The sequence below is a fragment of the Anopheles ziemanni genome, chromosome 3 (assembly GCF_943734765.1).
Source record: "Anopheles ziemanni chromosome 3, idAnoZiCoDA_A2_x.2, whole genome shotgun sequence".
NCBI classification, from domain to species: domain Eukaryota; kingdom Metazoa; phylum Arthropoda; class Insecta; order Diptera; family Culicidae; genus Anopheles; species Anopheles ziemanni.
In genome coordinates this window covers 28125567-28153468 of record NC_080706.1, presented here as the reverse complement: position 1 = coordinate 28153468, position 27902 = coordinate 28125567, and the positions used below count along the sequence as shown (strand labels likewise).

Here is a 27902-nt window from a genome sequence, read left to right as displayed (position 1 = left end):
ACTCCCTGTCCACCCAAGTGTCACTTACAGATGATGAGTTTATGAAGTTCACCCCGGTTCATTGATCTACATGAGTGGTGAGTTGCCACATGGAAATGGTTCCCTGTGGTGTCTGTTTTATGTGTCGCTTTTTTTTGTTTTTGTGGCAAATTGAAGAGGAATTGAAATGTCCAACTGTTTTTTCATGTGTTAATTGCCAGAGACCTCACACTTGTTCGCCTGATGAACTTATGGTTTTTATGTATGTTTTAATTTACCCTGTTTCTGTTAATGCAGCTGGTTTTCTTGTACCATGAAATGTCTAATAAGTTTGTTAACAACCCAGCCATGTTTTAAACTAACCTATATTTCTCTCCATTTGCTTGGCCAGTTTAAAGAGGAATTCGGTTAAATACGATCGAATTCGCTACCCTTCGCTCGCTTCCATTCCAGCACAACTTCCCTGTTGAAAACATCCGTCCGTGCCATTGCCAAATCGTAGGGTTATTAAATTTCATCCTGACAAGGTCGATGCGCGAACGGATGGATGGTTGAACCGTTCCAATTGATGAACCACGCTTCCGAGCGCCCGCTTATCTAATTGCAATTCAGCTCGAATGGCGCTTTTCGAGCAATACCTTTCCTAACATCTATGGCGATGCATAATTAATTGCATCCTGGCACTCCTGTGCGCCTTCCGTGCAGCCTGGCCGACACGGTGCGTTCCGTTAATCTGCGTTGTTACGCGTGCATAAGTGTTACTAATTGAATTTTAATGCGCAGATGATTTTTAACGACCAATTGAATGGGAAAACAAATAGGACTTAATGTTCTTCTGACGCTGTTACGGCACATGCACAGCGTGTTTTGTTATTTATTGTTGATGCATTCAAATTCAAGCGCTGGTGCGCTTTGTTTGATCGGGGCGCAACGAAATGGTGAACTTAATAAAACTCTCATACATTTCTGCACCGGGTAAACAATAGTTGCCGAACCGAAAAGTGTCCGGAGCGAAACTATCAAACAGTCTAATTGTATTCTTCCGGCGATGGAATTACTTCAACCTTAATCAACATCACAGTTTCCGAGCAAACTAGATTTCTAGTTATTACGCACCTGCCGGTGTCCTGTTGAGTTGTGCTGCAGTTGTGGTTCTTTTTTTTTTTTGTCGCACTTCTCTGCTGTGTCAAATCAGCATGTATTTATTCCAGCCACAGACAGACACACACACCCACCCACCCACGGGTTGGTTGTTGCGGAAAACTCTTGACACATTCGCCAAGGCACGATTGCCGGGCACAGTTTGCCAACCTGTCGTTCCTGGTGGTGAAAGTATCAGAAACTCCTGGGAAGCACACACACACACACACACACACATTCGCAAGGTAGTGCTTTAACGAGTTTTCTAGCGCACCAGTTCCAGAAGTGGAAGTCCATCTACATCGGGCCCGGGATATGGACGACAAAAATGGATGACGAGACATGAGAAGCAGAAAGCGCGCCCGAGAGGTGCTTGAGACGCGGAGCAGCGCCCGAACTCCGCAGCGCCCGACAACTCCGACAAAAGTTGCGGGAAAGCTCTTGTAATCTGATTTGACTCCATACGCCCGGGGGAGAAATATCAGCTTTGACAGCGAAAATGTAGGTTATGCGACAATGGATGACACGGGAGGCCCCGGAAGTGTCGGACGGTGCGACGACAGTCGGCACGGTTCTTCGCCACCCTCCTGGAAAGAAACGAGCCGTAGAAAACCGTGCCTCCGGGCAGCAACTACACCGCACGCCCGTTTTCTTCTTTGAGATATTTAGTCGTGTAATGGTTTTAATGGAAAAGAACCGGATTGTCCTGCGGGCCAGGAATCTTGGGTGGTGGATGCTATGCGCTCGGGTGAAAGTTTTGACCTCCAGCGGAAAAGTGCAGACCCAGGGTGGGTCCTAAGCGCGCGCGCGTGTCAAACCATGGCCGGTGAATGTCTATTTCCATTATTACGCTACGCTCCGTGAACTCCCTTCGCTAAAGCTCGGGACACTTGAACAAGGCACCGCCGTTACCAGAGCGTCGAGGAAATAAATTGAGTTGGAGAAAATTTCATTAAACGCGTACCATCCCGGTACTGTTTGAGGTGGAAAACACGAGCTGCCACGAGTGCCACGAGCGCTCTGGCCTCGAATGAACGGACTGTCGCGTAGGACGACTACAAACTTTGGCGGCTAAGCCAATAACGAACGACCAATTAGCCACAACAAGCGCTGTGTGCATCGATCGGCTGCTGATTGATTTTATGCGAAAATGAAACGCTTCACCGGGAACCGGGAACGCAGGGACCTTTTGTGTTCAAACCGGTTAACTCGGAGAACTTCAGCTTCCTGGACGCTGTTCTCAGGGATGAATCCATGTCGGATTTTAGGATACAACTTTTAAATTGCTTCACCACTCCTCCTCCGCTTGTTTTGCCTAAACCGAATGGGTTCTCCTGATGTTCGCCATCTAAAATGTTTACCCGAATACTGATCAGGGGCAAGTAAAATGAACAAACATGAATCATCCCTCCTATTCCACCCCCGCCTTTGCCAGTTACTGCTTAAGGTTACGCTTTTTTAAAATAAACATTCCCGAACCCATTCGCCAACTTCTGAAGTATGTCACCGTCCAATGCATCGTGTCTCGAGGAAGGATAAAACCCGCTTCGCCTATGGACAACCAGCACATGTTTACTTTATTGTCTGGCTTGCGGTGATTATCCACCAGATATGCAAATATTGACACCCTATTGAAACCTTAAACCATCAGAGGAACGGTGTACGGTGTAAAGCGGTCCATTTTCCGGTCGCTTCACCCTTTGGTCGAACCATGTCGTCACAGGATGGACACGATGCTGATGGTTCCAGGATGAGTTTGTTCAAAGAAAACAGCATAGAACGGAGAGGGAGAAAAAAAAAAGAAATACCGACGAACAAAATAGAAAATGCGTTCAATATGCCGGGTTCCTCTGTGGGCATAAGCCATGCACATTGCTCGCTGCTGCTCCGGCGAATGTCCATTTGTTTTAATAAATATGTTTCAACGTCACCGATTCACACATTCGGGCCAGACGGGCACGAGTCGTTAGAGGGAAGTTATGGTTGGTGTGAAACGACATCGTTAGGATCGTTGGTAGATGCTGCAGATAGGCGACCGTTTTGCGGGGGTAACAGATCAAAAGGATTACCGGAGGCAGACATGCAGATCGCCTCAGAAGTAATGGAGCAGAAGATAGATGTATATCTCCTTTCGTTTGTGAAGCTTTGAGGCAGTGAAATGCTCAACATACTTTAACGTAAACGAATAGTTTTATAGTAATAACTTAAGAATGGTGAAATGGTACGTCTTCTAAGAGTCGTTTAAATTGAAATGTACCTACTTTCATACAACCGCGTGAAAGTAATTGATCGCACAATATTGCTTAATGGGTCTGAAAAAAAAAATCGAAATAATAAACTGCCTTTGGGAAAAAATCACAATCGGAAATGAATGCAGTCAGCCGTGCACACGAACAAAATGGCATTGCGCCGCCTGCCCGGCGCACCGTAAAAAGGGCAATTGCGCGCTAGAAGTGAAACAGTTTTCCAATTTCCTGACAGTCATTCCCGTGTATTACCATTATCGTGTTCGCAAGCCCGTAACGTGCCCCGGCGCAGGGATGGCACTGTACGGGGCCCGGGCACAATTTCATTTCACGCTGCGTCAATCAGCTGCCAGTGTGAAAAGTGAGGAAATTGGCGCGCTACAAGAAGTTAGAGTGAAGTTGGAGGGAACGCAAAAAAAAAACAAGGACACCTAAAACTGTAAAACCATGATCCGTGGACGAAATGGGTTTTGGCGCCCAGTTCTCCGGCCGGAGCACCAGCAAGCCAACCAACAAAATAAAAAAAACGACAACCAGCTGGTAGGATCAGTTTCTGACAGAGTCGCGTTCCAAACGTCACCCCTCAGCCCGATGGAGGACATCGGCTGGTGGAGGGTTGGCAATACTTTTGCACATGATCCGCCCCGGGTGTGTTCTGTAACTGTCGAGATAGCAATGTTCTTTTCCCTTCACCACCACACCACTACCAAGGGCTAAGGTGGGGACTTTTCATTTCGTCCAGCATGACACCGAATTCAGCCTCCGAGCACGTTACACCTTCTTTTACTGCTACCAGAACATAGCTCTCACACACATACCCTGTTGAATATGGGCCATCTCCTTTCCCTGGCACGATGGGGGGTGAGCTAACTGTTGCCAGAGACACAATTCCGTCCAACCTTGTAAGCAAACATTCATTTGAAATGCAAAATTCGACCGTATGATGTGTTAATTTACTTCACTTCCTCAATCACCAGCACCAACGCCGAGAAGCTGAATTCTGGGATCCCCGACCAGCCCGGCCAAAGTTCGGTCGTAGTGCTACGATCCTTTTTTAGGCAAACAGCACTCCCCCGCCCTCCAGGGCGGCTCCATCTGTGATGGAATTTGGTTGTGCCTTCACAGGATGATTCAAAGACGGGAAACTACAACACGATGTGCCATCCAACCAGGTTCCACCGTTTGGACACGTGAAGGGAGACGGACTCGGCTTTGAAATGGCAGGGTTAGAGAGGTGAGGCTCGCAATTAAAATCTCGTTACGAAGCGGATGTTGATTTGTTTTGCCCAGGGTTCGCTTTCCGGAATGGGTAACTGTTTCAGTTACTTAGCCCTCGAAAAGGGTATATCGATGGCTACGGCTTTCAAAAGTTTACATCAATATTTGCTATAGTATAGGGGTGGTGTTTTGGCTTCAATTTTAATGAACATAAAGAAAACCAAGGAAAAGGATCCTCTTTGCTGCTATTTGGCAAACTCAGCTCGAGCGATTTACGTTCGATCGTTTTCCATCAGCTAAAATTGCTATTTATATTCTATGGAAGTTGTGGAACTACTTTTTGTTTTTACAAACAGTTTTTATTTTGTTTTATTTTTAACTACGCCACGAGGAGTTCCGTATGTTTTCAGTTTGAATATTTTTCTGCATTCAATCTTGCACATCCTTCGTTGATTTTCTTGTTCCCTACTATTTAGCTCCACGTGAAAAATCTTGACACGTAATTTATACGATTTATCATAAATGGTTGAGCATTAAATTCTTTTTTTATGCCCAGTTTTATTCTTTCCTTAGCTTTGATCTTTTACCAAAAATGTTTTGAGTGTTGATTAGTTTATCATACGTTTATCTGACTTCCATAATCACACAAATGTTGTTTTTAGAGCAACGCTCACCTACCCTTAATATGGACTTTTCTCAAAATAAAATAATGACATAATAAATACTCAATTAGAACAAATCCTAATTTAAAAGTGCCTCAATGCTACAGCGTGCCAATTGAAATATAACAAGCGTGAAACATGTTTTTTCATGTCTGACCAAAATGTGGTAAAATGGTAAAACCCTTTTTTGAAGCGTAAGGAAAAAAAAGGGATGTATTTTTGAACGATAACAAACACTTTTCCCAGCGCTAGGAACAAACCGTTTCCTTGTTCATCGGAAGCTCTTCTAATGAGGGCCACACCGCAGGAAGGAAAACAAGGCAACACCACAGCTAAACCGGAGCGTTAGCGAACTAGAACCTGCTAGAAAGTTAATTAATGCAGCAAAGCCCGTTTCCGATCGAGAGCCTATCCAAAGGAAATTTACAGCGGAACAGGGGCTAAGGACAAAGCCTCTCAATCCCTCGCCGCTTCCGTGGCCGTAATACGTTTGGACGTGCGTTTTCCTTCCCGAAAAGCGAGCTCCCAAGCTTAAATCTCCTCCTCACCAGGAGATGACTTCAAAGCGGGATGGCCCCGGTTGAAAGATTGGCTGATGGCCATCGAAACGTTCCCCGGGGAGGAGGCCCGAGCGCCATCACGATGCCATCATAAAATCGGTTAACGATACAAGGATCCACAAATCTTCGCCCGGGCCCTTCTCGCAATCCCGAGCGCCGGATGGATATAAAGCACCTTCATTATTAATACACTAAATCATGGGACCGCCATAGACGCGGGAGGGAAAGAGAGAACGAAGAACCGACTGCGAGAGGAACCCGACACCGGATGGAAGGTGCCGGAAGCAGCACAACTCGCGTGGAAGCGCGATAAGCGTTTTATAACGAGGGTAAGCATCCCCGCCAACAGTCCCTATCTCGTCTGCTTAACCAACCGCCGGACGCCGGCATCGGGTTGTTTTATTGTCCGACGGGACTCCGGCCGTCCACCGCAGTTCGGTTTCACGCTGTACACGGGAGCATTAAAAGGTCCCTGAATGAAGGAACAACCACCGCCTAGAACACTGCCGGACTAGAGGAGTACTGCTATCTCCGGCGAGGGGCAATATTTTGCCACTCGATTGTCAACCAAAACTCGAGGAGGCCCGGAAATTATTCATCCCGTAACCGAACCGGGCCTCGGGTTAGCTCCGGTTTCTGCCTTCACAGTCACCGCAAACCTCGTGTTGAGAACCCTCAATCGAAGCTGCGTTGTTACTGCAGCAGTCCTCCTCTAGGGTTGACAAAAGCGCGAACGGTATTAAAATCGCTCACGGAACGACTCCAAAAGCTGCATCCAACCTCTTGGCCAAGTGTATCGCGCTCCATCCAACACAAGCACCACTCGGGCCAAGGAGCAATGGCTTCGGGCGCACCATTATTGCATCCATAAAAGATTCCACCCAGCAAGCGGGAGGAAATGGGCATCGTTATCACTTACTTTCTTTCCCTGGCTCGGTTTTCCCTGCTCTGCAACCAAGACAGTGTACACACGCTGTGGCAGAGGAACCGTCCGAATGATCTCGACTGTTGGCAAAGACATATAATTCACCACGAATAAAGCGTAATCTATTAAATATTTCCTTTTTGCATTCGGTATCGGTACCGGTCGCGGCATTCCCGAATCGAGTTGGCAGTTGTTGCTGGCCGAGACCGTTATCCTTTCGCCGATCTGTTCCGTTACGCCGGGTTCGAGACCGGATCAAGCATTTGCTTTGCATCCAATCGAGTCGATCGTTACGTCGCGAAAGTGAACTCCAAACTTGGGTAACATCCTTTCCCTGCCACGAAAGCTCGGGAACGATTTTGTTTCGATCGCTCGTTCCCTTCCCGCCTCTACACGAGATGGCGCTGGTAACAACAAACTTGGCGCACTCTTAGGGTCGGCTGAGCTATTATTATGCATGCCAACAGCGGCGACGATACCGGGACGTCCGTCGTCCTTGCCCCCCTCCCGTGCATCACATCCCGGGGATGAAATATAATGGCATTTTGTCGCATGATTCCAACGACCACGGAGGAGCGAGGAGGGGAGCAATCGTCGGCTGCGTAATGAAAATTCAATGCACGAGAAAGGAGCGGGCGGGCGGGACGACCACGGGGTGGACGTTCGGCGGGGGGGTAATGGACAAATTTATCCGCAGTTTATTTTCGTTCCGACCTCTAGGGACCGGGGCCAGGCACTCTGGCAGGCTGTTCTTCTGCCGAGCGTTTAGGATCCGTCCCGTGGAAAGTGGATCCAAACCGAGGCCCGAAGTTCGTTCGACCGGACGGATAACCTCAGGCTCAGCGGCGGTGGTGGTGGTGGCGGGTGGCGCGAGCGGCCGTTCCGGTGCTTTATGGTGCTTCATAATTTAGTCCTTCGCTCAAAGGAAGGAAGGCAGGCTGCAAAGCCTCACCATCTTACGGTGAGGAGAGGGCACACTCTCGGTACGATTTCGATTCTTTATTCTGGTGCTTTTATTGTTTCAGCTTTGCGGACGCTTTCGGACGAAACAATCGGCAAAACACTCGGCGCTTATGCGACAACAAACTCTCCCAGACCGGAGGTTTCGGAGTTTTCGGCACTCGTTGGATGAGATGCAGACGAGCCTTCGGTTGCGCCGTTACCACCGCTGGGATGTAATTTATTACATTGCGTGCTTTTCATGCTGCGTCGTTGCGTTGCTGAGAAGTTTTCCCCCTCAGCGAAACACACACACACAACTGCAGGAACATTTGTTGCGGTTTCGGCCTTCGAGAGATAGCTACGTTCGGTACCGGTTACAACGGCACGTTAGAAGGAAGACAATTTACAACCGTTTCCATTCCGGGCGGTGGTTGTCATAATGATGCATTTTCATGTTTCTTGTTTCCCTTCGAGCGAACTACCCTTAAGCCCATAAAGCGATGAACGTAAAACAGTTCCTTCACTGTTACGCAACCGGGGTTGGCTTTGGTTCACCTTACTTTCAATCAATAAATCCTTACAACACCCGGAAGAACACAGAAAAAGCCTTCAAAATGGCGGGCCGGCAGCACGTTCCCATCGTTCGTGTAACATTTGCTTTGATTCGTCCTCATAAGGTCCTTTCGTCCTTTCGAATCACTTCACTCGGGCCCCGTCAGCACTTTGGCAAAACATTCTCCAGCCAACAACTTTCGATCGTGGCTGGGAATTAAAGTGAAAAATCGAATTGAAAGGGCGAGAAGGAAAGAAAACCTGGTTTCATTCTTCAACTTTGATCTAGTGGCTTTGCATATGAAAAACCCGCTGATCGAAGCACAATTCATCCCATTCGACAGTTGCGATTCGAATGAAACATTTTCAACTTTCCTCACCCTGTTTTGCTTTTTCTTTTCTTTCCCCTTGCGCCACGATAAGAAACCGAACCGTGAACAATGGGCGAAAAAAAGATGAGAGCTTGTGCGTTGGGCCACTGGCGCAGGAATGGAACGGTGAAGCATCCGAAACACTCCATAACGTCCTTTATCCACACGCTTATCGCTTCATCTGCACCATAAGGAACCACCCTCATCATCCAGGGGGTAGCATTCAGCACTCCTGCGCGCTTTTTCCGTCCGCGCGATAACGGAAATCTACATATTTTTATGCTGATTTCATCATCAAATCAAACGGTCGGTCGAGTTTTTCCGTGGCAACAATGGAGCTGTTGGGGGCTGATCTGTGTGGCATTTTCCCCGTTCTCCCTTTGCGTCCCCCCATTCGGAAAAATGGATGCTGCGGGCTACGACTGAGTTGGAGACTGATTTTTGCCATTTTTAGATAATGGACTTTTCATTTTTTCCTTTCCCAGGGTTTTTCCTGTTTGTGTTTCTTGTCGTATGATGCTTTCCGAATGGAGGCAAATACATGCAAAGCTGGTGCGCCATACGGTGGCGGGAACCCACACGGTGCGATCCGTTACGGACCATACAGACTCACGAACATGCTCTCTAACCTCGCTTGCCATAAGCTGCCAGCCTGGGTGTCTTATCTAGTCGCCAACAAATGGCAACCGAGACACCGTCTGCGTCTACACATCATCGTCCGCACGGGGTTGTTGTAGCACGGAAAACTTTCCCAACGGCCTCACCCACCCCGGCTCATTTCTCACGCCCGCTTTATCTCACCCGCTCCATCTTGAGACGTTTGTTAATTTTTTCCCTACCCATCCCGGCCCACGTTCCCCGTGTGCCGGTGCAAAATTAATCGGCGCTATCGAAAACTTTTGCCGACACTAATCTGTTTCCCGGAGGGGGTGGTGGTGGTGTTGTGCACAAACCATCTCTTGAACCATTTCCAAAAGTTTCACCCATTACTGAGTGGGGGAAACCCGACGTACGACGTACCGGTCGTGCATATGTTGCGTCATTTGTGTCGTGTCCAACTGTTGGTATGGGTTCGCCCCTCTTTTCCTTCGGGTAATATATTTTGTTGTGTTTCTTTCTTAAAATACACTTTGCGATAACCCGCACCATCTGAAGCGTGCGCTGCTCGAGTGGAAACGAAACACGGAGCGCTTATATTTGGTTTGTTCTCAGCGAGCTTCGGGAGCATTTTCTGCAACTGTCCAACCAGGCTGGTGTCCATCCCCATTCTGGCTCTCCACGGTGGTTGTTTGTTTGAAGAAATTTTTGCCCCTCATCTGAGTGTGTGTGTGTATGTGTGTGCATGCTTAAGAACGTACCGGTTTTCCCACCCGAAGAATTGAGGTACGCTCAAACGCCAGGGTGTATGTACATTCAAGATGATGGTGTGAATTTGGATGTGTTTTCCACTCACCTCCGGTACCCTTTTGCGCACAGTTCGAGTGGAAAATGTGTTCACTCCCCTTTCGCTACCCTCCCTCCCTCTCGATCCTTTTTCCCGGTGGACATCAAGCGAGTAGGTATTTCCATTTTCCTTTGACTTCGCACGGGTCACAAGGACAAAGGAGGATCCTGCATGTGGGACGTTACTTGGTGAGACTATCGGGCAAGACATAGGACTCGAGGACCGTCTCACCTTCCACACGCTCCTCACTCGCACGTGCTCGTATCAACAACACCCGTGCCTCCAACAGCGCGTTGTTTATATGTGATCTTTTCGAGAGTGCCTCACCGTCGTATCCATCGGTCGTGGCGTGTTGTTCATTGCTTTTAAAACACCAACCCTGGCCGGGCAGGGCACTTTCTTGAAACAAACTAGATTCCCTTCCAAGGACATGCATGTGTGTATGTGTGTGTCTGGATGAGTTTGTTTGCTAGCAACTTTCGGTAGAGCTACTTTTTGCAGCCGTGCCGGGTTCGTCGACAGAGATCGTGGTTTATGGAGTCTTCGCGCTTACTTTTCCTACCCAAACGGGAGCAAACTACTACGCTCCAGTGGTGCAACCAAGAAAGTGTAAACTATAAGCTTCAGGTAGGAAGACGAGCAATGAGCAATAAAACCGGGCGAGAACGACACGAATTTTCCGAGTGGAAACGCGCACACCGAAAGGCTTCTACCGGAGGCGTAGTAAAAACGGGAACCGAGGACGATGCTTGGATTCTCATCTCCGTGAAAACCCGGTACGTGCCCGACCCCGGAATGTTGGTGTGAAACGACCGTAACGATACTGCTGTGAATGCACACAAACAAAAAAAAAAACACCACGATAGTACTGCACTGTCACCGCCACTGCACCTGCACCACCACCGTCTTGCCTTTGCTGCAGGTGTTTTTTCGAGCGAACGAAAGAAAGTATCAACACGCAAATGCATTGTCCCTCCGAAAAGGAGGACAGGAGGGGTTCTTCTTCAAGTGGGGGTCGGCCATCGGTAGAAAGGACAAACAACCGAACGGGTCGCCCGCCCCCGTCGAAATGTGCCGAATGGAAAAAGGATGTTGTTTGAAGTGAAAAATTGAGACGGATTCTACCCTAGAACGCTCGGAAAAGAAGCGGGTCAGAAGCAAGCCGCGTGTCTTGATATGAAAATACTTTCCCCTTTTGCAAACTTCAGCGCACTGATTACTTCACCAGCAGTGTTCTCTCGCTGTTGAGTTTTCTTCCCCTTTTCCCCACCCAGGAGCAACCCCCCCATTAAATGGGCAACTGCAGCAGCAGAAAAAAAAAGTCTCATTTCCACCAGGTTGTGAATGTGCGGGGTCGCCAGCTGGTTTTGCGATTGGAATCCTAAGAAGTTGCCCTCCTTGCACTTGCAGGAATTGCGAAATCAAGCTGGCCCCGTGCATCGAGGAAAAATGAAGTGCAAACAAAACGGGAGAGCGTCGAGAAAAATTGGAATCATTTTTTTCTCTTTTCCTTCTTATTTTGGTCCACAAAAGAAAAACGCCACCCTGAAAGGGAGGGATACCGAAAAAGCTGCAGCATTATTTCCCCCCCTTCCGTTTGCGCCTCCACGCTGCCCTGCGGCGTACGCCAGCAGTCATTATGCTTATGTGCTGCCACGTCGGAACCGGCGCAGCATTCCGTTGGCCATGGTGTTGCAGTCGCGTACCTTGGCAAGCGTCGGTCGAGCTGCAAGATGTTTGCACGGATGCTCGCAGGCGAAAAATAAAATGTATTGCAAATAGTGTACTCGAATGCAAACGGGGCGGAATGCAAAGAATAACGAGAAAAGATTGGAAATACCTTCGGTTGACGTGCTCCAGCAGTTTTCAGTGGCCGGATTCTTTTTTCCCATTTCTTTTTATTCCAGTCCTTCCATGAGCACCGTCCGACTCGAGAGCGTTTTTTCCTAGTGGTTCCCAGTTATCGCCGAAGACGTTGCCAGAAGTGGTTATTCGGTGGTTTGCGCCTTTAAGCAAACGTGCCGCAACATTACCGAACAATCGGCGATGCCGACGGCCACTTGCTCCCGGGAGGTGTTTCAACTTCTCAGCGTTGTTTAAATTTATTCGAATAAAAGTAAAATAACCACAAGCGAAAGAAGGAAACGGTCCGTTCCGTGAAACCCCGAAAGCAATCAAGAGACACTCCGGGGGGAATGGCTTCGTGGCAAGACAAAAAACGGGACACCGGTAAATGAAAAGCGGTCCTGGCCCTTCAAAGAATTTTCCCTCCCAGCAGGGAGAGGTGTTCTACCGAATGCAATATTATTTATTTGATTGCTCAATTGAGTTTTCCGTAGTGCCCCGTTTTGGGGCGCTTCGAAGCGGTGTGGAAAATATAATTTCATGCTCCAGCAAAAATAGGGAAGATATGATTGATACCTTTTGCAAATAAAGCTTGATATTTGCTTTGTCTCGAATCAATGCGGGATGCCCCTGGTATAAATCAATTTATTTATTGTACTGGCCCTTGACTTTTTTTTATGTGAAACATACATTCCAAATTTATACAGCTTAGTTTAAATTAAATTTACTACCGAATGTGTGCTGTTATGTTGTTTGTTTATTCGTTGCAATATTGTTTTCTTCAAAATTAATATGTATCCAAATTTGCATTCACATTCAAATTGGAACAAAATGGGACTTAAAAATTCGATTCGAGCATTCAACCGAATTTTAAATTGAAAAATATTAGAACACACACACCCAGCAAAAATGTTTGGAACGGTCGAACATTTCATTGCCGTTCCATGAACCATTTTCCCACGTGGGTAGCGCTTCAGCAGAGAAGCGCAAAATTCCAGCTAATTGACATTTATGGCATCTGCATCATGTAATTCATAAAATAAGCGACCCCACACGGTTGCAACCGTTGGCGCATTGGCATCGAACCGTCGAGCTGCATTCGATGAACTCGAATGTTGCTGTTCGATTTCTGATCGGTTTCGAAGTAACACAGCATATATAGCAATTCCCCCGACGGATTGAAACAAACTGGAACGGCTCGGTTGCAGTCGAAGCGAAACGCTTGTCCTATCTCGTGTGGGGTTGTTGATCGATATTAAAATATACACTCGAGTGGGAACGGGAGAATATTGCACCGGAATCCAATGAATCCGGGGTGAAGTTCCGACGGGCTCAATGTGCACCGTGCAGGTCAGCACGTTGTCAGTCAATTCCGTCCGCCTCCAGTGCCACTGGTGTGGGTTTGGGAAGGAGCGACGGCATTCTATTTAACCGTCCTCTAGCGTTCTACTCGGCGTTGTAACCTAATAATCAACCGAGGTGAGCAACCGTTTCAGGTGACCCGTCGCAGTCGACGATGGCAAATTGAAAAATCTAATTACACCACGGTTGTAACGCTACCGATACCGGTCCTCACGGCAGGACACATTTCGAAGGCGTCGGAATGGAATGGAAGGTAACAGAGGCAGGCACCCAAACCATCGCAGAGGTATTTACAGCCCGAAGCGTCCTCTCCATCTTCAAAGCCAGCGAACGAGCAAGCTTTCCCGGCAGCTTTTGCCCGCCCCCCCTTAAACGACCGGCACACTTGAGACTTCAAACGGATTCTCTCTGTAATCCGAAGCGGTAAAGGTATGTCCTATCGCCGTGCAGGGAGTGTGACGATCGAAAGTGGCCCACCCCAACTCCCGTGGGGCATTTGGCAAGCATTTGGCATCGTTGACATTGGTAAACAATCGGCAATCGGCACATTGCTACCACGAGGATTCTCCCCTAACGGCACGTCGCTTTGGAAGGGAGCTTTTGGAAGGTAATGTGTACGCCCGGAACGATCCAGAAAGACACGTTCCCGATACCGGTGTTCCATTACCGTACCATAATCTGGTCAGAGCACGGTTGTGATACGTTCGTTCGTCCTATGTTCCGGGCGGTTGTGTTACTGTGTGGAGCTTTTATAGTTTCAGGGGGGAAATTCCTATGAGAGGAAAGTACGTTGCAAAGGAATTGGCATCCGGCAAACATTTTTGGCAATCCGGATTGTGCCGTTCTGCACATCCGAGAAGGTACATTTTAATTTATTTCTCTCGAATAAACGGACCAATTTCGACGAGACACAAGTTCTCGAACACACTTACCTTCTTGCAGTAGTCCAGCAGGTCCATCTTATCGCGGAGGCACGTCGAGCCGGGCACCTTCACGCTCAGATCCGTTGTCCATCGGCCTTCCTCGGACAGGTACTGCGGATGATATGTTTGGCCCGCCTCGCACAGGACCGAAATCTGTGGTTCCCATCGCGGTGAAGCGGCCTGAGGGAAGAGAAAGAAATGAGCGAAATGGAGATTGAGAATTGGCGAAACGGCGGACGAAACGTCTTCGACTAGCATCCGCAAGTCAGTGAAGCTAACGGCTCATTAGTGACGACCGTTCCGGGTGGGGGAAGATTTTGCAGGTCCAGGTCTAATATGCTAATCTCGATGCGGGATTCATTAGGCATTCAAGAAACATTCAAGGTGGCACCAGTCAACCCGATCAGATCCCTCGCACGTTGCCTCAAACCCCCTCTTCCGGAGCCGAATCGGGGGATTAATTGAAAGCAAATATTTACCGAAATGGATGATCGTCCGTCTGCAACCCGTAATCCTTTCACTAATCGCTTTCAAAGCACCAGTTTCCGAAAACGTCACGCCAAACGCCACCGATCGGGGCCAGGTAATTTCGGTCAGCCGGCTCCGGAAGGAGCGACATTTCTGCGCCAGTGGACTTTGTCAAACCTCATCAGTGACCCTCGGGAGCCATCGAACCGTTATGATTGGTGCAATCTATCTAGCTTTCACTCCGCGTGGGAAAACAATCAACCAATGTCTCGGGGTGCGCGTGACCGCACAGTTAGCCGGCTGGCGACCGATCCGGCCCTCCGGTACGTCGCTATTGTTTTCGCCGTGCTGCCTTATGATTTATGACCACTAATCACTTGTTTGATGGCCCGTTGAATGGATCCTTGACGACAGACGCGCCCCGGAGGACCACTTGCCACTTGGCTTTTGCTTTGCCAAAATGCTCAAGAAAATCCGCTCGAAAGTGGATCGATTTTTCTTTTTCTTTTCCTTTTTTTTTGGTGTTTGGTGCAAATGGCGTCCGAACAGAACCACCAGACGTGTCCAGCGGAGATGAATTACGAAGCAACGCTCAGATAAACAGAAATAGCCGGGTCCAGCATACAGAAAACCAAAAAAAACCCCAACCACCGAAATATAACACGTTTTTTGAAAAGATTGAAAGCCACATTTCCCCAGTTGCAGCGACTAATCTTCTTGAGTGAGCTCGAGTTCCAGCAGCTGGAACGAACCTTTCCAAGGCACGGCTCGGCGTTGTCCGGGGGATTCTGGTTGTGTGCGAGGACATTTAATTCTGTAATGGTAGGTTTGCATGTTTTTGCGTGCCCTGCCAGAATATGTTCTTCTCCAGCAGTTTCTTAAAAGAGATACCTTAGGGACGGTTTCAAGATGATGCAAGTCCAGATTATTTTAGTAAATAACAGATTTTGTGAGTTACAAAATCAAGCTTTGCTGAATTGCAATGCATGTGTCAGACATTAAAGATCCATTTATTATGTTTTCTGCAAAATAATCTGAACAAAGGAGTTCGACACCGAACTAATTAATCGTTTATTAATTTACAATGAACAGATTTCTTTTTGAAAAGTCTACATTCTTCTATCTAGCACGACGTTTTTCACTTGAATTGAATGCAGAAGTAAACAAAAAGAAAATAATTTTGAGGTTGAAACAGTGTTGAAAGGAGCTGTAACACCATTCCACAAAACAAGACATCACTGAAAGAAATTACATTTCCACCGTGCGCTCACAAGACGTCGATCGACATCGATTGGAAAAATAAGGAAAACCTTCACTGCTCACATAGAGGCACCCACTCCCCCCTGCCAAACCTTACCCATTTGCCCTTAGCGCCAAAAGCCAAAACTTTGGGAAATCCTTTTTGGCAGAGTTGGCATGTTTTAATTAAAAACTCTTCCACTTCTTGTAGACTCCGGGCGCTCGGCGAGGGGCGTCACTCGGAGGAAATTACCAGCTAGATCCATCGAGACTTAACTTTCAACTGCGTCGAAAGCTAGAATACTTTCATCAGCTCCGACCTCCGCGTCGCTTCCGGCCCCTTCCGCCGCCAACTACCCTTGGCTCTTGGTTGGAGCAGTTTCTTCTCCTGGCAGCGCCAAGGATGTCATGGTGAACGAGCATAAATCTCCATGGAATCGTTCGGGTTGGGAGGACACGAAAAACGAGCTCCGAAGCAAAAAAGCAGAAAATTCGGAGCAAACGGAGCATTTTTTTTGTTTGTTCGCAGTATGTTTTCCCCGCGCATAGGTATGTTGTGTGAGGTTGTGTGCTTGGTGACAGCCACACCGTCCGGCTAGAGGGTTTTATGCGTGTGCTTGAGGTTCTATTTTTACAACCACAAATACTAGCCTCCGCACTTTTTATCTTTACAACCGGACTGCAACTTACCGAGGGTATCGTAAGCATTCAGTCCTTGATTTGACGTATCGAGTGTGCGAACACTCAATCAATTGCACTGTCAAACAGCGGCAGCGCTTCATGGGAATACGTGCGATCCATTCAATTTACGAGCCAATCACGCCTTCAGACGCACCGAATCACTAGTAACTCAGTATTGGGAAGCCGAACGCTTTTGTGCCCAAGTGAGTGCAATAAAAATAAACATGATTAAAATAACACGACCAAGGCGTACGTACGGTGAAGCCATTAAGGACGAAAATGAAAAATCATGACAAAGGCACTAGGAAAAAGGTGTGACGTACGAAGGTACGAAGGGTTGCGTGAACCTTAAGCTCTTCCGAGTGAGAAAAGTAACTGGTTGATTATATGCAATAAGCATGAAAAAGGTGCGAGAAAGAGAGAGTAACCCAACCATCAGAGAGTACAAGCCTTGTGAGAAAATCCTGGTAAAAGGTAAATTTTTTGCCCGTCGTTTATTTCTCACGATGGCTAGAAAAGTTTGGCAATTCTGTTGGCAACTTTTATAATTTGTTACAACACAATCCTTTCTGTGTGCATCTTTTAGATTCCGACTTACAAATACCACCTTTGCATTACTTTATCCTGTTAAAAGTCACAACACTCACCTTCGAACGAAGCAATCTAGATTTTAATGTAACGTGCTAGTACTTAATCCAAATAAGAGGAACAAATAGGACGAGTATAGCAAAGATGTGTGTGGAAGAGTTTGCGAGTGTCGTCAGGCGAGGGCAAACGTGGCCCTTGAATTGCTTTTTCACTGCGCCCAGTGCCTTCACAAAAAGCAAGCTGGATGAAGATGAAAGGATCGGGCGTTTGGAAAACGGTTTATCTCCCCTGGCAACGATGTGTGATATTTACACTGAGTGGCCCGATTTTCCACCGTTTCACTCGCGCCTCTCATCGTGTGCTTTTATTTCTTTTCCACCGTCGTTCATCCTTTCTTCACGCTTCACACCCATCTGTCAGGAGCGCAACAACAAAAAAAAAAAGCACGTACGACGTTCAATGCCTTATAATACCCCGTTTTCACACACTTTTCAGCAGCCTTCACTACCCGGGTTTTTCCCGATTTATCTGTCTCTATCTGACACTTTCCCGCCGCGTTGAAATTGAATCGCACACAGCAGCAAACAGACGGATTTGAAGCGTGGAAAAGCGATCATTTTCTGCTCAGCTGAACCAAAGGGGGGGGGGGGGGGGGGGGGATTTGGGAGCGCGAGCGTTGCAAGGCAGGAACGGCAGGATCGCATACCCGAAAACCTTCCACCCGCGTCCTTCTGGGCGAACCCTTTACGATAACACTGGCACCGCGCTCGTTCCGGGAAAAGCCACTTTTGGGATTTCTGAACCCATCGTCCCCGGCATACGCAATGTGTGTGTGTGTTGCTGAGAAAAACGCTGGGAAAATCAAACGCACGCACTCCCGCTCGCCGTGTGGTGTGTGAGGGAAGGGGGCGGAAGATCGATGGTGCTTTTCCGGCCCTGCCAGGAAGCTCGCAAGGGGCGAATCTTGCCAAACGACACAGACGACGGTGAAGACGCTGTTGTGCGTCGTAAACTTTGTGGCTTTTTAAGACCCTACACGCGTTCCCAACTGTACGAAGGATGTACGCGCGTGTGTGTGCGTGTGTGTGTATGGTGCTTGGTTGTTACTTCTTGAAAGATTTGATCAACGCCCCCGCACACCGGAGATGAGTGGTTCCATTTTGCGTGTGCCGTTTCATGCTTTTTTTTTACGTCGGTTTCCTTTTTTCCCGCGAAGGAAAAAGTGTTTTTTCCCCCCGGTGTGTGCCTATCAGTTATTTGGCCGGAAAAACCCCTGCGGTGCCCAAAACGCACCGGGCCCTGGGCCGGGTTCACTTTTGATCGATCGTTCAATTGTTTTCCCCCGCCCCGCTCTTCAGGCGAGAAAAATGTCTGGCACGTTTTTCAGTTTCGTTCGCCCGAATGCGGAACGCTTTTGCACACGAAGTGGTTCGCAACGTTCCACGACAAGATGATTCGATTTAATACTCCAGAACAGTCGGATGTCGCGCAAATAGTGAACCCTTGACGAGTTGTGTTGGTGGCTATCGAAATTTTACAGATTCCACGTGCCCTCTTATTTTATGCAAAACTTGATTGTTATGATAAAACAACTTGGAGTTTTCCTAAGCGTTTATTAATACAATTTTTAAGAATTTTGTAAGATACAATATTTTTGTAAAAATTAAAGTTTACTAATTTATTTAGAATCAAAACGCAATATTCTTGTTTTAATATTGGGCCCAACAAATGAAATTTAGCTCTTGGACTCTTTATAAATTAACAAGAACTTCTTCATCAAAGATTCACCGGATTTTCGACCAACGGAAGTCAGAAAGCTATTAACAGAGCTGCACGTGAAATGCAAATGTTTCAAGGCACACTCGAACACACGAAACGGCCAATATTGGCCAAGTGCTAACGTCTTCGCGAAAATGTCCCGTTCGTCGATGGCAAAGGTGGCCCAGCAATTTCGTGACGTAAATATCGATTATCGAAACATCGGAACCATTAAATTCGCATCATCCTACCGTGGCGAACGTCGGCCCAACGCTTTGCCGACTTAATGACCATCCCAGCCGGGCAGGGTGGGGAACGAAGACCGAAGCACTGGATTGCTGCCGATGACGACGTGCCGAAGTCGTAAAGCCGGATCGATTCCCGGCATTCGACACGCGGCCATCTTGAGAGGTAATCAGCAGTGACTATCTCTTTGAAAAATTAGCTTTTCCTTGCGCCCACACCCAGTGGTGCGCGGTTAATGGGTCGTGAAGAAAGCACGGAAAACATTGAACAGAAGTCGACCAGCACTCGAGAGCCCACATTTCCACCCACGGTCGGATCCGCCCGCTGGCGCGCCGGTTCCATCGCTAATCGTTCTTTTGCCCTCGATGGTCGACCCCGGAGCTGTTTTCTTCCCCGCTCGAAATCCGGAGAAAAACGGAGAAGGATATTAATTGAATCGTTGACATCGTCCGGTCAGCCACCGAGCGACGGTAAAAAGTCAATGTTGCTTTTCCAGCCCCCAAATGGGCCCCGGTACACAAGGTCCGGTCAAACGGCATCGCGTAATGGGCTCGAGATCCACCAACGACTGTTCGCTGAGAAAATCACTCCCTCAAGTGCTCTGGCAGCAGAATCGGACAGAAAGAAAACTCCTTAAGGTACCCTACGGGTTACGGAGTAACACGCAATTTACACGATCGACATCGGTATCGTGAATGATTTTATGTTCCACCGGGGAGTTCCTTAAAGTTTATTACTACCCTCCCATTTCCCTTCCCTTCACGGACTTCTCCGAAGGACGAGAATTCTCACGGGTTTCACAGAAAAACCCTAACTTTTCCCGCTTCATTCCTAAAGCCCGAAGCTCCGTGGATGACGATGGAAGCTGAGAAGAGATTATAAAGCGAGTTATTGTTTGAGTTTGCTTAGTTCTTGACTCGCAATTTGCTCCCTCGGTTCCTTTTCCCTCTCCCCGTGCCGTGGCGTCCCGTTCGGGTGGAAACGAATCAACAATTTCCCAGCGAAGCACGAGAAAATGGGATTCATTATGAGTATGCTAGCCTCAACTCGCGTCCCCAGAGCGCCGCCGGTTCATGATGCGTTCCACAGTTGGGTAGGCATGGGGTCCTTCGGGATTTTGGTGAGGGGGGGAGCCGGACCGGGAAGAACTCTATGAGGTATGAGGCGACTCATGCAAACCCAAGAATATATAACGTAGCGTGAACTTTTCTCCGTACAGAAATACGTTCACAAATTGAAGCATGACAGCCAACCATTGACAGGAATGTATGCGGTGCCTTGTATATGTGTACGTGTACGTGTGCAAACACACTTACGGGCGCACTTACACGAACACACGTACATTGAACTGGGTCGAGTGCCGAAGTATTTGAAATATTCTGCTCGTTTTTATGCAAATTTTGTCTTTCCTTTTTTCTTCCCCGCCGGATTCGATGCGGCTGCCGCTGCTTTACGACCAATCCGCGCAGAAGGACCGCCGTAAGTGCCCGGAAATGGTGGATACGACTGTTCATACGCCTACGAGATCTTCACCGGTACTCACGCTTGCCGTAGGTGCCTCGGGGAAATGCACAGCTAGTTCATTTCCGTCGAGTGTCCCAGCGGAGGTAATTTTATTTGATCATAATTTGAAATGGTGTCTCTATAATAAGACGCTCTCGTGATATGCCTAACTTTAAGAGGAAAACTCAAACTTACGTTTACACCAACATTTTCCCTTTGTTTCCTTCATGTAAAGGCTCCCTTTTCTTATCATACCTATTTACATTTTTTAACCGTCCTGCAAGATTATTCCTTAAAATTAAGGGAGTACAATTGTCACCGCATTCGAGCACATTCTGGAACAATAGATAAAACCGCGGCTCCCAAAACATACACGCCTTCATTGCGGGTTCGTTTAGGTCTCTTGAGCAACATTCCTAAAATATAATAAGATGCGTATCGCGAATTCTATTCGCCATCGGAATTGGAGCCAGCGTGAAGGCGCTTTGCGTTGGAATATTCCAAAATTACGCACACTATTTCTCTTCTCTTTTGAAAAGCAACTCCGGTCTTTTGTGACGAGCTCATGAAGTGGCTTGATTAAACCCGCAGCATCTCTTCTAACTTGCTCACATTTCCTACCGGCATTCTGGGTTGCCCAAAAACATTCCACGTCACTGTTTTTTATTTTAATTTTTTTGTTCCGTCCTTACGGTGTTAAATATGGAATCCAATTTCCAACAACTCCTCAACGACACGGGGCTGTAATGGGACTTCGGAGAAACATATTTTTGGAAATGGAAAGCACGAACGTGTTTGTTTTTCTCTATCGGGTTATTAAACTTGTCGGTCGGCTGAATTCTGCTGAATCCCGCGTGGAAAACTCCAATCCGCAGGATGCGGAAAATTTTCCACCACGCAAAGCAATTTTTGTAGCGCAGTCCCATGGATTCTATCGAAACACGGATAACGATTCGGGCCGGTGTGTTTGGAGCTTGTTTTGCCAATTATATATCGGTAAGTTTTCCGTATTCCAACATGTTTCCGGGGAAGGATGTATTTCCCGGCAGGCGTTCAAAATGTGGGGAGGTATTTCATACGGGGATCACAACATTCTGAATTAAATTGTTTACTTTTGACCAAACACATCTCGAGTTTATTGGCTCGCCAATGGGTTAATCGGCTTGTGGTGACAACTCGTTTATATTCCTTTTGGTTGTCTTAATTTTATTTTATATTTATGCTATCTAATCGGTACATTTTGTTTGAATGAAATATTTTTCGATCGTAAAACCAGATCAGTTTTGATTTCCTTTCTTCCCTTCTTGCAGGTAACAAAAAAAGCAATGACCATAATTCGGGCATGTTTTTCCTTTCCTGAGTTTAGCAAAACGATTCCCTTTAGAATTTCACACCACAGTTTGGCGTGGATTGCCAACAAACAACCAATGCTTCTTTTTATATTTTCATTGCCATTTCGACACCTTTATCGATCGCCTTCGGGTGATCAGTATGCAGAATAAAATACACAGCCTTCACTAGAAGCCCTTACCCCCTCCCTTACCATCCGATGAGTTTGTTTGAAAAAAAATTGGGGTCAACGAGGTTCCATTAGCTATCGCCCTTTTTTTCTTCTAAGACATTCCTTTTTATTTTTGCTTCCCCTTTCGATTACTTCCATAATGCCGGTGGAAAACTACGAAAGGAAACTCACTTTTCTCTTGGTTCGTTCCAAGCCTCAACACCCATGGGTCGTGGTTGACGAGTTGGTCAGCACAAAGGGCTTCCGCAGGGCGTCAGGGAAAGGTGGAGAGAAATGGTTGGAAGCACAAAAAAATAATGGAAAGCCATTGCGGAACGTTTTGTTGTATCCAGTTTTAACTAAATTATAAAGACCGTCGAAGCTGAAACTTTTCTGTCCCCTTCCGTAACGCTGCGTCCTTTCCGGTGCGGCCTACACCTTGGTATCAACCCTTGGTTGATGTCCTTTTTTGCTCTCGCTTATCGCCGATGTGAACCTTTCGAACCCACGCCGTGGTTACTACCCCGGGGCTATTTGCTTGTAACTTTCATTACATGCCGACCCCTCAGTTCCGGTCAGTCAAAGTGGTGTGGGTGGTTACACCGCGTTCGACGGTTCGCTATCACGTGACGGACTCTAATTTATTCACAGGGACAGTTTTTATTCTTATATTTTTTTATTTTTGGTCGAACTAGAGACCGTTGGTGGTGATGAAGCGACTCAGAACCGACTCGTGCTAACTGGAAGTTTCTTTTTCTCGTCCTTTCTAATGGCTTTTTATATAGGAAATTATTTTTATTCCTGCGCCACATTTCTCTTCATTATCGCGCGACATTAGTGCGAACGGTGACGCACGTAGGGTTGGTTCGGAAGATATTTCCCACCCCCGGGGGTCGGCTGCTTTCACCCGGTTAGCACGTATCTCGGCGGCAGATCGGAAACAGGAAAACTTCCGCTCGAGCGCAGCCCATCCACCAATTGTCCGCCCGGTTGCCTAGGCAATCGGCAATCAGGCAATCCTTAGAATGGTGGCGAAATATTTTCAACATCCACTTGAGGGCCACCCCGTCCACGTACCCTCCCTCCCCCAATTTGGCCTCGGGCGAAGCTGGCAGATGACTTCCGCCTTACAAACGGCCGAAACGTGAGCCAGACCCAAATTGTTGAACCCATTGGGTGGATGGCAACCCGTTCTCGGGAAAAAGGAGCCATTTTTGTTGAAGACTCGCAGGCTAGCATTGGGGTTTTGTTCCACAGCCACTCCTGGATGGCTTTTGGAACTTGGTTCCCGAGAAGGACAAAAGTGGATGAAAAGATAAGTGTAAGATGTTTGTGCTATTCGTTGAATCGAAGCTCCTCCAAAGCTTAGTTTTCTAGAAGTATATAAACCCATATAACTTGTTGGTAATATTGAATCTTTGTCGCATAACATTCGTTGTTGGGTTTAGTTTTAGAAGCAGTTGTGAAAAATGCGAAATGAAGACAGTCACTTATTTTATCAACATTTGAACAGGAAATATATGTTGTAGCAAACTTATCAAATTTAATAAACCTTCTTGTTCTTTTATTAATTTTATACCTTCTTTTTCTTTTAATTAATCCGTTAGCAATTATGTTTATTTTAAATAATCATAACTAAACCACTGAAAATTACTGCTTTTCCTTATTTTCAAATACAACGCTCCATCAACTGTATAACATTTTATCGTGTTTAAAGCCATGTAATCTGTGTTTCTGGTGAAGAAACCGAGGATGATTCATAATTTTCCATGGAAAGAATTCCCTCCACGACGAAGGTTTTCGCCATAAAGTCGCGAAAAAATGTGTTACTGTCTGCGGGATTATCCAAGTTTATGCCAGCCATTAGAAAAGGGCGCATAAAGTTCACCGTGACATTACGCTGCCTCGCTTCTTCACAATCCACTTCTCTACTGTTAGGCGAAAGACGCGCCCGGTGGAGTGGGGATGATGGGGAGGAACGTTGTCAAAGTGTGTCAGTTAGTCGATTCAATTTGGGGAATCAATTTCGAACAATTTGTTAATAACGTTACCACGTCCGCTTTGACAGCTTTCGAGTGTTCGAGTTGAACGTTCCGAAGGGATGCGAGTTTCACCGAGCAGAGGCTATATTGCCTTTAAACACTTTTCATGTCTTTCCACCCGTCTTTCCCTGCTCCATTACATAACAGTATGTTTGTGTTTTAATTTTTTTTATTCTCGCTCCTCGGTCGTGGGAAAATAGTAGGACGTCCCAGGACCTGCGACGTACGGTGTGGGGTTTAGGCCAACCCAGCGACAACAAACACGCATTTTAAAACATCCAACGGGTGCCAGGCGAAGCACCAGACTCGTGCGCCATTCCTATGACTCATGCTGCATATTAAAATCCCTCGTCACTTGGCACCAAACGGGGGGAAAACGGGCACCTGCTGTCCCGTTTCCGGTCCGGGAAACCGTCTCCTCCCTTCCGGCCAAAGGCTTGCCAAGAATTTCTAAGTCGCTTTTTTTTTTGCAGCGAAGTAACCTTTTTTCCGAGCGCGTTTTGTGCACGACTGGGGAATAAAAGAGTGTCTGTGTACACTGTCAGGGTTGGTGACATCTTCCGGTGGGAAAGGAAAACGGCAGACGAGCGCGGCATTCTGCCAGGGATGTGTCGAACAGCTGCCTTTCCCCCTCGAGGACGTGAAGGACGAAAGGCCACGTAAAAGCGGAACGCACGAGACGTAGTTCCGTTTCGAAATCCGAAATTCTTTTTGCGCAGGACAATCGGCACTCGGAGGGTTTACAAGATGGAATGGAAGTGTCGAGCGGAAAGGAACCACCGGCCACTGGTGAAAAAGGGGACATGGTTGCTAGTATTGGTGCAACGGATACCGCGTACCTGGGTGTATGTGAGTTCCGCGGGGAAAAAGTAACATTCCTCCGTCCGGCGTGGCCCAAGAATAAACAACGGGAGTTTCTTTTTTTCCCCATCGTTCTGAGGTTGAAAAGGAACTGCTGTCCATGTCCTTCGGTCCGTGTCGGTGAGGGTGAACTTAGAATCGCGTGTAAACATACACCCACGCTCCCTGCTTTCGGGCCCCGCGAAGGGGACGGGCCAGATTTTCCGTCAACCCGGGTGGACACAAAGGGAAGATAATTTGCTACGGTATCGATTTTTTTCTGGGACTTTTCGCATCGTTCTGTTTAGGGTAACGCTGTGTGGGGTAATATTTCTCTTACCGGGGTGAGACTCACTCGACCGACTCCCGAAGCCTTTTAAGGGAAGCGTACTTGTACGGGCGACGCAAAAATTGCCCATCGAAACGTAAACCCGATAATAGATCGTAAGAAACGCTCCCCCAACGAAGTCAGGCAGTTCCATGCTCGACGGTAAAGGGAGTCAAAAACATGAAAATGGATGAAAAAAAACGATTATGACAATTGCCAACCGGACAACACCGGGTCGTTCCGGGTTCATCGGTTCGCCGCCGGTGAAGCCCACTGGAAAGGCTTCGGTTCCACGGTAATCCTACCCGCTTACGATCGCCACCCAATTTCCTCGTGAAAGCGTCTAATTTTCTGACTATCCAAAGGGGGCAAAACATATCATAGTAATGCTAGCTTAAAATGGACTAAGAAAACCCATTGCGAATAAAATGCACCACGCACATTCACCAAGAAAACATAACTTGACATTTTGGCTTCTGGGGGAGGGAAATTCGAACCCCCTAGGATTAGGGGTTAGTAAGTAGCAAGGGTTTCCGTTTGTGAGACCGGTCGTGTTGCGTGTAGCCTTGCGATTGCACGAACGTGAGGTTCAAGGTGATTATGCACCTTAACCCCTTCCGGTGGGGTGCCCACTCGTAGCTTTGGCTGGATGAAGGTGACGAAGCCAAGTAGCCTCTGCAGTGGGAATCGATACGTGGCGTGGCGCACAGAGGGAGTCAAAGCAGGCGAGGGTTTCGGTTGGACGAACGCCAACGGCATAGGGAAAATGGTGGTTTCCGGTTTCCTCCTACTAGGAGGGTTGATACTAGGGGGAACTTGTGGAGTCCAAAGGGGTCCCATTGACGTCAGAGTGTCAATCGGTCGATAGAATTGTTATCGAAGACGACGAGAAAACATGTAACATTCTCCTCGGTGCTAGAATAAGTGTTCGTTTGGGGGAAGGAAAGCCGTCGGACGTTCTACATCATTAACCGTTTGATCTTACCTGTATCTGATAAGCGGAGCAAAGTGCCACCAGGGCAAACGCGACCGTTACTGGCCACACGGACGACATCGTTCTGTTCACGGAACTGTACGCAACTTCCTGTTCACACGCACGGGACAAACTCTCTCACACAAACACGCACTCGCCCTTGGGCACCTTGGTTCCTCACTGGGGTGTTGTTGTCCGTTTCTTCCGTTTGTTTATTCGTTTGTTTTTGATTTATTTCCTGCCACTTGCCAAACGAACGCTTCCTGTCGCACCGAGGCGCCCTTTCTCACTACTGGCGATATCGCACTGCTTCCGCTGCACACCGTCGGCACACACTCGCATACGTGTGGCCTTTGCGAAACACTCTCGACACACACGGATAGCACCACGTCCGATGCACAACACAGGCGGGCCGTGTGCACTCTCTGCTGCACACCGCTACACGATGTATGCAGTTTATCGTATGTGGGAAGCAACTAGTACGCACTATTTTCACCTGAAATCGCCTGTAACGAATATAAGGATAACAACTTTAGGAACAGACCAAATGACATAAGTTAACATAGCACACTACGATGAAGTTTCGAATACCCATTCCAGCGTATCTTCAGTCAGTCTTTACTCACACACCCTGACTAGTAAGTAATCCTTTCACACTTGCTTGCACACACAGTAATCAGCGCTTTGAAAAGTTCCAGGAATAAAAGGGAACAGGATTTGTTCACGGGAAAAATCACTCGAATCTTAATCTGCACATGTATGTAGATTAATCACAGTTGAAAAAATACTTTTCCAAGCGTAATAAACAAGCTAGGAAAACAAAGAGCAATAAACACGAGCCATGGGTTTGCAAAAAAAAAAAGCAAAGCGAACGAAAAAGACCGTTAACCGAAAATAAAACACTAAATCACAAGGAATTAGTGAACATTGCGAGAAAATATCGAAACAACGGCGGATTTCCACTTGGAAAAGCTAATCGAACGGGAACGGGATTTCCAAATCGAAACGTTGGTAAGTTCTCGGTAGAAAAAAACAGGGGACAAACAAACCGAAACTAATCTTCGGCCAGGATCAACACGGACGCATTCGGTCGGGATGAATCATTCGATGGTGACCAAAATCGAACGCCATCGCGTTCCCTAATCTCCTTCGATTAATAGTTCCACTCGGATGCCCGCTCACGTTCGATTCTCAGACTACTTTTCGGGCCCAGGCTCGGTACATTTTCCTCCGGCAAAGGCCTGGAGTTTCCTGCTGGATGTTTAGTTTTCCTTTGAGATCGATAAAAATTACACCAAAGCAAAAGGGACCGATTTGGTGGCGCGAGATGCGGCGGGGTGAGAAGGCCATAATTCGGACCAAATCGCACGGACGAACCAGTGCACAAAAACAATCCCCACCAAACCCGAGTGTGCGTGTGGCTGATAGTGTGCATGTATGGGTCTGTGTGTGTGTGTGTGGGGGTTAGTTGGAGTCCGGCTTTCGGTGCACGATTTGGGTCGAATGAGATATTAAATCCTTTCAGGCGCTTATCCTTGGCCCACGGCACATCACAGGACCATTAAG

General features: G+C 47.4%; 1 protein-coding gene across 1 annotated transcript in view; it reads right to left on the bottom strand.

Moving 5' to 3' along the window:
• LOC131284469 (amyloid-beta-like protein) overlaps window positions 1–26417 on the bottom strand; it is a 68951-nt gene extending 42534 nt beyond the window's left edge. Inside the window, exons 1-2 of the mRNA XM_058313329.1 lie at window positions 26349–26417; window positions 14179–14349 (exon numbers count right to left, since the gene is read on the bottom strand). Of these exons, the coding sequence (XP_058169312.1) occupies window positions 14179–14349; window positions 26349–26417 (240 nt within the window). The remainder of the gene's footprint in view (window positions 1–14178; window positions 14350–26348) is intronic.
• Window positions 26418–27902: the final 1485 nt, after the last annotated feature.